The 9,515-nt window shown below is 38.4% G+C and overlaps 1 protein-coding gene across 2 annotated transcripts; it reads right to left on the bottom strand.

Annotated features, from left to right (window-relative positions):
• Positions 1-8,860, bottom strand: LOC129262376 (uncharacterized). Of its 2 annotated transcripts, none has more exons than XM_064099869.1 (3): positions 8,644-8,860; positions 4,684-4,822; positions 1-3,247 (listed from the first exon to the last, which is right to left on the bottom strand). In XM_064099869.1, exons 1-3 carry the CDS (start codon positions 8,644-8,646, stop codon positions 2,496-2,498), a joined length of 894 nt encoding a protein of 297 aa, XP_063955939.1. In that variant the 5' UTR covers positions 8,647-8,860; the 3' UTR covers positions 1-2,495. The 2 variants fall into 2 exon arrangements, with proteins under 2 accessions (XP_063955939.1, XP_063955940.1); XM_064099870.1 differs by having other exon boundaries at positions 1,576-3,247; positions 8,343-8,742.
• Positions 8,861-9,515: the final 655 nt, after the last annotated feature.

Raw genomic sequence — 9,515 nt, 5'->3', positions numbered from 1 at the left:
AAGAATTGAATTTGAGTTTAATGATCAGAAATGCAACATTGCCCTGTCACCTCATACTCCTTTTAATTTGAATTCAAATTATCCTGAGATTAACTGCTCTAAGTCTAAAAGAGCCTGTATCAATTAATAGGTATCAAGTTCATTATTCACAGAGGAATTCAACTACGATCAATCCATTACTGCAATAGCAACACTGAAACATGGCCCTCTGAAAGGTGTAGTACGGTAATACCTTGGTCACATTTGCTCTATGGCGGCCGTACGGCGAGTTGAAAACGGCCGTTTTAAAATTTTTTGTAACAGCTGCATATAGATGGTTTGAATTACAATTAATAAAACGGCTGTTTTTGACTCGCCGTACGGCCGCCGTAGAGCAAATGTGACCAAGGTATAAGTCACTCATTCAAAATTAACTGCAAAATATGCAATTGATAAATTAAGTATTTCAAATATCAATTTCACCTGGGTGTGTGCGACTAGCTGTTTTCTAAAGTCTGCACAAATTTGTATTTCATTAAATTTAATTTCAGATAGAAGATACTCTGTAAATATATACACATTATTATCTTAAACCAAGGCAAAATATAATGCTCTGACTCTACTAATAAAAATATATATATATACATGTATATAGATATATAGTGTACACAGTATATCTTTTAGAAATTATCGCAACCGCACCAGATAACATAGAAACTTCATTCTACTTTACACAATAACATACATATAATTATAGGGCGCCGTTTATGAATTTATTATTTGGCTCACTGTTCACACCACTTTTTTTGAAAATAATGCAGTTTTAAATAATCATCAAACTACATTCATTCTGAATTATGTTCAATACATGAATAATGGAACGAGCGCCTTTTAATATCATGGCAAGACTTGGGTCCCGCCCAAAACATGAATATTCCTATCAGAAATATGTGGGCGATCCAATTACCTGGCATGGCCAGCCGCGCAGGTGCCTGGAAAATGGATCACTAAATACAACTTGTAGTATGAATAATAATATTTTGGGAGGGCCAATTAAGCCTGTCGAAACAATACCTTAGCACATTGAATGCAGTGAATACACAATGGTAACTTCCTGAAACCAATGCCATAAAATAATCATAGCATTAACAGGTACACATGTTAATTTATTGAGTAAATGGTTTTTTCATAAGCAGGAGAGCATGATTGTCAATAATTGCACTATTTTTCAATCCTCACCAGCAGCATTGGGTCAGAATTGAAGAGGAGACCTTTAATTGAGGATCAAGTAAAAATAAAACCCTGCTGAAAATATGGAACTCATTGCCAAATTATTTCCCTGAAAGAAAATGAATGAAAAAGAACAAAATAAATAGCCCTTGAGCTACATATATGAGTCTCATAAATAAATATTGTGCATACCGTATCAAAATATTCTACATTAGCTAGTTTGAGGTAGTGACAGGTTTAAAATGCAAAAGCATATATCATATATTGACTGGTTTGTGCGTGGCCCAATTTGGGGAAAAAGGATACAGAAAGTTGGGCCTATTTTTTCCCCCATCCAGTAAAATCTACTTCAACATTTTTTTTTTTTCATTGTGCAAATAACCTGTAGAAAACATAACCCTGATGGATTTCCAGAGTTACGATTGATTGGATCAATCTTAACTCTTTGTAAGACGGGGCCCAGAATGGTCTGTGCTGTGAATGATATATAAACTAAACACATGTTTAATTGGATAAATCTCCTGATTTTTACATCAATATCTAATTTGACTCAGTGCCCAATTGAAATGCAATATCTACAATGTTTTGTCTCCATTATACAAAGTACCTTCTCAAGCAAGAAATGGGCTGACAATTTAATAATAACAATATATAGTGCTTTTTCCAGAGGATACAAAGCACTGTTGATGGCATAAGACAAGTTAAGGATATGACCATTGTCACTACATTTTAATATATTAGTAAATATGTAAGGTGCTTGTATGGCTATTTTAAATACTTTTGATTAAATTAAAAAAACAAGAGAGGAGGGCGCTAGATTAAATCCCAACAGTTGGAAAAATGACGTATTTAGAAATCAATGGGAAAACCATGCAAATCAAAAACTACTACGCTTTTGTTGTTCATTAACACTCAACACATAACTGACCCTTTACCAATACTTTAGACAGGCTTTAAATTGATAACACAAACAATGTAAATGGACGATGGTATCTTATTAACTATTTGAAGATTACACTGAACAGACAGATAAACAGACAATCTAATTCTGAAGACAAATAAGACAATATACCCAAGTGTTGTATCACAATCTCAATGACAATGACCTCACAAGGGCAATGATTGTATCAAGGCTTTTACACAACCAATATCAGCTCTAAAATGTATATATAAGAGATGTAAATAATTCACATTGTGAATTGTTAAAGACAACCAAAGTTCGTGAGATTTTCTCTCTAAATACAATTTCAGTTAGCAACAGAGGGTGGTTTTAATTTCCTTTTGAATCAGAGTTTTGAGGATAAATTCAAAGGTAGCTTATCTAAGCCCACCTTTTTGAGGAATTCATTAAGGAGTGAATTGTAGGTTTCTGGATCGGTTCTCAGATGCGAGGCATGAGGTGAGTTTTCCCAAGCCATGGCCGTGACATCAAGACCATAGTCATTCCTCCAATGGTTCATCAATCTCTCCATTGCTTCTGGAAGGCACATCACATCGTTGCGAGAGTAGAAACACAGCTTGGGAGTCTTGAAAGGCGAGTTGTGTACCACGTCGATGAACCTGTTGTACGGTAGGACAGTGTGTTGCTTGGTGGCAGCGAAATACAGCAGACACGATCGGCTAATAGCCTGCTGCAGGATGGTGCTCTTCGGTGCAACGATCAAACCAACACCCCTTGCCATCTCTTCAAGAGTTCCAACTACAATGCTATCGTACACATGACCTTTGACCCTCGAGACAAGACTGCTGTACTTGTCAGGGTTGTCTGAAATGACGGACAGAGTGACTGCGTAGAGGTACGCACCTACAGACATACTATGAACAAGAAGCGGTCCTCTGGTTTCGTCCTTGAGGAAGTCGGCCAGCTCTGTGGCCAGCGGCATTGCCCACTGTGGCCACAGGAAATATGATAGACTTCCCCAAACAGTCAGGACGTTGAAGCCTCTGGTGGCATACAGCTCACGGTAGCGATTTGCTTGTGATTGGGTCGCGTTCATCCATGGAAGGAATACCACAGTTGGTCTAGGTCCTCTAGAATCTACCAAAGAAAAAACAAACTCCACTCAAAAATGCCACAAAGACACTAGTCGCCTTATTTAGAATCTTAAAGACTCAAGCAACTAAAAATATAAAGCCCAATCACACAAACTATCTTTAGTTTCGATCAGCTACAAATAGTCCTTAAGTTTTTATATCGTTGTCGTAGGCACAGTACAGAATAGGGTGGAGTAAAATGATTGATCACTCTCATCTCCATTGGATACTGTTGTTTCAAAGACCTCTGACTCTACGGACTGCGTTATTACGTGCTCCCTTGGTGGTGCAACCTATATCATGGTACATGTAGACCCTTTGGCCCGTATTCTGAACTCGGGTTTAAAATAAACCCTGATTTAAAGTTGTGGTTTAACTATGGAGAGTCAATTGGGGCACAAATCCCTAACAATATACAGCCAATTTATTAACTCATATGCAGGGCTCCACACTAACAATTTTTTTCTAATGGTCCAACCTGTTCATGTTGGACCAGTAAATACCCAGTTTTTCCATTTTTACTGGTCCAAACCTAAAATTTACTGGTCCCCCAAAATAAATAAAAACCTAAGAGACTTTAGTTTATTTTGCTGCCTTTTATTGCATATTGTTACCCCCAAAAAAAAAAAAATTAAAAAAACACTACAACATGAATCATGAGAGCCATTTCTTGAGACTCCAGAAGAAAATATAATTTGTATCAGTTTGATATATTTTTATACTGGTCATGTCGGACCAGTAAATCTGGCTATTTCTGAAAAGTTACTGGCCCGACATTAATTTTTACCGGTCTGGGACCGTCAGACCAGTGCCAGTGTCGCGTGCTGTCATATGACACCCAAATTGTTCATAATTGTGTGGGAATAATAACTAAAGTATGTTGAAGTATTTTTCCTCATTATGAAAGCAAAAGGAAACAAAATAGTAAAGTTAAAATAAGAAATATACTATATAAACAGAATGTTTGAATTTTTGGCTCCCCATAATTTTAGCAGAGTTAGACCATGGTCTAAGTTAAACCTGACATCAGAATACATGCCTTTGTCTTTGGCCTGTATTCTGAACTTGGGTTTAACTTAAACTATGGCTTAAATTTGTGACAAAAATCACAAACAGTACAAGTTAAATTTACTAGTTCATTTGACACAATTATTCATGTGTATGGAAATAATAACTGAATTTATTTTCTTCACCACTGAATAATGGGAGAAAAAAACTAAACATAAGAAACAAATTTTTCACATTGTTGGCTTCCCATGATTCTAGCAGTTAGACCACGGTCTAAATTAAATGGACTTCAGCATACGGGGCTCTAGCAATATTAACCAAGTCAACATTGCAATGAACAATATGGTGAAATATGAACAGTCAGTCTGCGTTGACATTATAACCAATGTCCCAGAATCCCAATTATAAAAATAGAGATACTGACACAATTACCTATTGTATCTGGGTGGTACTGGTGAACCTCTAGATGTTTGGAAATTTGTGTCACAGTAGCATTGGTTTGTGTAGCCATATTCCTATGTACAGTCCGTCTAGCTTGTGACGCAGACCTCCTCAATAGATGATAAAAATCCTAGAAACATATACACACATTAAAAGTCAATGATTATCATGGGATGTGTTTGGGCTATATTAGTGATTATTACCTAGATTATACAAGGCATTTTAGGAGATAAATAAAAGTCATATTTCGCTCGCTACTTTCAATCCGAGACCAACCAGGTAAACACTTGCCATGTTGCCCTCCCAGGCTTTGCCCATAGAAATCCTGTACAAAATAGAGGGCAATATTGGCCATATTTCTGCTAATGCGCTTGCGCAGTAGGAGCCGATTTCGATCGCTAATTTCAGTATTTTGGCTGGAACCAGTTTATGAACCAACGCATTGTAGATAATGCGCGGCGAGGCCAGAGCATACACAAACGTAACCCAAGCGCACGATTTCTACGCGTTGAGTGTATGTGCGCGCCATGCATGATGCGCGACTGCAAGGTAACAATTACGTCACAACTGCTTATTAAGGGTTACTTCGCTAAGGTCGTGAACATGAAATCAGAAGTAGTGATAAGCAATTAAACAGGCATATAAAATGTTCCAAATTGTAGCTTGAATTACACATTGTACAGTCTTAGGTAATAATAATAATATTGACTGGCTCTTCTTTCGGGAAACATCAAATATGTCGCCCTTAAAAAAACCATATTGCCCTCGTCTAAAGTCTCGGGCCAATAAGATTCTGTTGCGGGCGACATATTTGATGTTCTCCTCAAGGCCAGTCAATATTATATAATTATTAACAGTATCAGACATCTGAGCAGGGCAACTTTTATACATTATTGCTTGCTTATCAAATGGTCGGTCAATAAGTCTCCAATTGTTTAACCACGGACCCAATTTATTGCCCGCTCAGGAAAGTCAATGAGAAAATGCTTGGAAATGTAGCAAGCAATAAGGCAGAGCTAACATCCGGGTATTCTACACGCTTTTGTACGCGTCCTTGAACCGCGCGGTGCTATATGTCACAATGTTAATGAGGCTGAGACAACGCTGGAGGCCATGGACGCATTATTTCACTTACGTCACAATGGTGAAGTTCAGAGGCCCATGCTCAACATGACAAAATAGATTCCCATTCTTACACTCTAAAATACCTAAATTTTAACGATTTTTGCTATAGATGTCTGATTTGGTTAATAATAGCAATACTGACTGGCATGGGGGCAAAACTACATACACATGTATCGCCCTCACTATTGATATCACCATCGTCTACGACTCGGGCGATATAAATCTAGTTTGGGCGATATATGTTGTATCGCCCCGAGGCCAGTTAATATTGCTTTAATTTACCCAGCAATCATCATATTTGCAAGCTTATCTAATGTATTGAGAAATAAAGTCAATGCAGAGATTCAATAATAGCCAATAGGTTAGTGCGGACATCCCCAACTTTCCCACATCCGCCAATCGAGGGGGGGGTGTTTCACAAAGAGTGAGGTGTGACTTAGAGCAAAGATACTCCAAGGAAAAGATCGGACAGTACATAGACCGCATAATGAAACGCTTGGGAAGAGCGCCCTACAGCGTTCAGTAACAACCTTTTTTTTACCTTTGCGTATCGCGATATGGTTGTGTACAAAAACATGAGAGAAATGGTAAAGGGTTGAAGGATTAGATGATTTTTACATTTTAAGATTTTTTTCTTCAATTTTTTTCCCCCTTAAATTTGAGATGAATATATTTCAGAGGTTTCTTGGTAATAAAAGTTGGAATTATCCCCATGCTCCGCCCTTATGCCCTCTCCAAAATCCCCTTTCTCATTTTCCCCATATGTTTTATACACAGCAGCTTGCCGATGTGCGATGGTTTACTTACTCAACGCTGTTGAGCGCCCTTCACCAGGAGCATTTATAGAGCGTTTAAAAAAATTGCCAAAGTCTCCGATCTTCGATCCCCTTGTAGTACATGTATCTTTGCTTAGAGTCATGCTCCATTGCCAACGCGCAGATATGCAACACAAATCTCAGTTTAATACGCAGTCATGCGCATACTCTTAGAATTATACCACACATAACTGGCCATTTGTGTGCGACTCTATCATTATGAAATATAACCCCAAGTCTATTGATTGCCTAGCTAGTGAGTCTGCAGGTGAAAACGGGGATTGTTGTTTGCACTGGCACTGTGACACGTGTCATCAATAAAATTGCATTGAACAGTGCACTCATTTGTCCTTTTTCTGCTATAATCTTCAAAGGGCTCTGCAGCCTATCTCAAAGATTAAATTAAACTTGGATGCACATTATGAGGAGTGGAGGGTATATTCTAACCAGCACCAGGGAAGTCTTTGGATTTGCAGGAGATTTTGATGTAGATCTAGATCTACAGAAACTTGATTAGAGGAAAATACTTGTTTTGCTACTTATATATAATTAGGTCTAGACCAAAAGCTTTGATCTCTGTTATGTTGATTGTTCCGCTGAACTCCGTTGGCTCCACTCACCAATTACAGAGACCGAAGTTCTAACTCGATCTATACAGGGGCTCAATGGCCATATGTTTATGTAATTAAGTTTGGATCAACCAGGGAAGTGGGAGTTGCACAACAGCCGAAGAAAGTCACTGTTTTTCCCCTTTTAAGTTTATTTTTTTCCGTTTTGGTGCGTTCAGGCCAAAAACGGAATAATAATCTTTATTTTGGTCCAGTTCTTTTTATATATTTTTATGAAATAAAGACAAAAATCGATGAGCCCCGTCGAGCCTCGGGGGGATTTCTTAACCATGTTAACCCCCTAATGGTGGCTGCATGATAGCGAGCCGTCTGTGTACGAGGAGAATTTTTTTTGAAATGTTAAAAACTCCTCGAAAGATACGGCTGCCAGCTGTCTACAGAGACCGAAGCGGTCTACCGTTTTTTAAACGTTTATTACCAATGACCATGGCAAAAGGACCACATTAATTATGACACAGAATAAACTTCACTGACCATAAAGACATGTATGTACTGCCTGTGTTTTATGATGGGGGGACCTAAAGCTACGCACTTTGTTTACAAACGATAAAAACTATGCCAATTTTAATATTCTAACAAATCATCTTTCACAAATTTGTGTTAAATATTGTAAAGATTCATAACCAAAAAGAAAATATCACAAAACTCACTAATACGAAAATCCCGCCGTGTTTTCCGAACACCTCTTGATTTCGCCGCCCGATATAGAGGGGTCCTAAAGCTACGCACTCAATTTATCATGCAAAGAAAAAGTATTTCCTGTCTCTAAACTTCTAAATAATGTTCATATTCTTATAGGAAAATATGAAATCAGAGTGAATATAACTCCAAAATTCCAAACAGTCGCTGGTTTTCTCTGTATTTAGCGATTTATTGCAGCCTCTGTACAAAAACTGAATAGGAATCGTTCGTCACACTGCAGTCACTAGCTCCACACACAGAGTGCGCATTTTGCAATTGAAATTGCATGCGCATTGGAGTGGTGCGTAGCTTTAGGACCCGCGTAGCTTTAGGACCCCCTACCATACATTAAAATAACTGTCTCTGCACTGCAACCAGTCTGATTGTTTTAATACATTACCTCGAGCGATGTTCGTGCAGGCTCCACTGCACTTCACTACCGCTACACTACGCTGCTCCACCTACCCTACATCGCTCGAGGTAGGACGAAACCCAATCCACTTGCAACACTTCTCCGAGAGTGTCTGCCGACCCTGTCCCGACATAGCCCATGCAGTTGAGTCTGTAGTCCGTCCTCCATCGTTGAACCCGATACTACTATTAGTTTTACTAAATACTAGCTCTATGTTGCTGTCAAAATATCTTCCCTTACAAAGAACTCTATCATCAATTAGGAAAATTCGAATATTTTTAATATTTACCATGATTTCAAAATATCAATTAAATAGTCTTCAGAATTATTCAATTAGAACAAGGAACGCAAAACTGGCCTGGGATTTGAAGTCGACGACTGCGTATGTGGAGTAGTACGGTATACGCCGTGCGATGGCCTAGCCTGCGCTGCGCGCGCTGGCTGCGCTGGCATATTTATGCCTCTGACTAGCTCTGTAATGTAGCAGCTCATGTTAGCTGTGGTCTGTTTGTTAAAGGGGAATCCAGCCTTGGCCATAAAATGTTGTGTTGGGAAGGAGAAAAATAAATTAAACAGAATGGTAAAAGTTTGAAAGAAATCGGACAAGCAATAAGAAAGTTATAGCTGCTTTAAAATTGAGATCACTAATAGTATGTAGATTTCAAATTGGTCTCCAGATACTCTCTGGCATGTCGGGAGTGGGTGGGTTAATCTGTGCCCGTTTCTATTAATATTACTGCTCTTGTATTGTACATATGTTTATTATCATCATGTTTGATTCTTTTTTTCTTTCTTTTTATTAATCTATTTTTTTTTGTTACCTTGGTATTTTTTTTCTTATGCCTATTATTGCCATTGTTGTAAGTTGTTATATTTCTTCTATGCCCCCAGGAGCTAGGGCCGTCAAAGAAATAAAATCATTGTCATTGTCATTGGCAACTAGGTAAGTAAATTATGACAAGGGGCAGACAACTTTCCCATAGGCCATGTACTTTCTTATCAGAGATTTGTGTTTTTCTCCTAAGTATACCCATTCATGCAGTGTCGGATCCAGGGAGGGGCACAGGGGGCGCGCGCCCCCCCTAATATTTGAGCGGCGCCGCGAAGGCGCTGCTAAAAAAAAAATGAAGAAAAGTAAAAGAAAGAAAAGGCGCCGCTTGA

The sequence above is a fragment of the Lytechinus pictus genome, chromosome 5 (assembly GCF_037042905.1).
Source record: "Lytechinus pictus isolate F3 Inbred chromosome 5, Lp3.0, whole genome shotgun sequence".
NCBI classification, from domain to species: Eukaryota; Metazoa; Echinodermata; class Echinoidea; order Temnopleuroida; family Toxopneustidae; genus Lytechinus; species Lytechinus pictus.
Note: the sequence above shows the minus strand (reverse complement) of the source record. Positions and strands in the feature narration are given on the sequence as shown.

Coding starts and splice junctions, on each gene's coding strand:
- LOC129262376 (XM_064099869.1), bottom strand. Junction 3,248..4,683: donor GTACCACCCAGATACAATAG/GTAATTGTGTCA, acceptor TTTCTTTGGTAG/ATTCTAGAGGACCTAGACCA.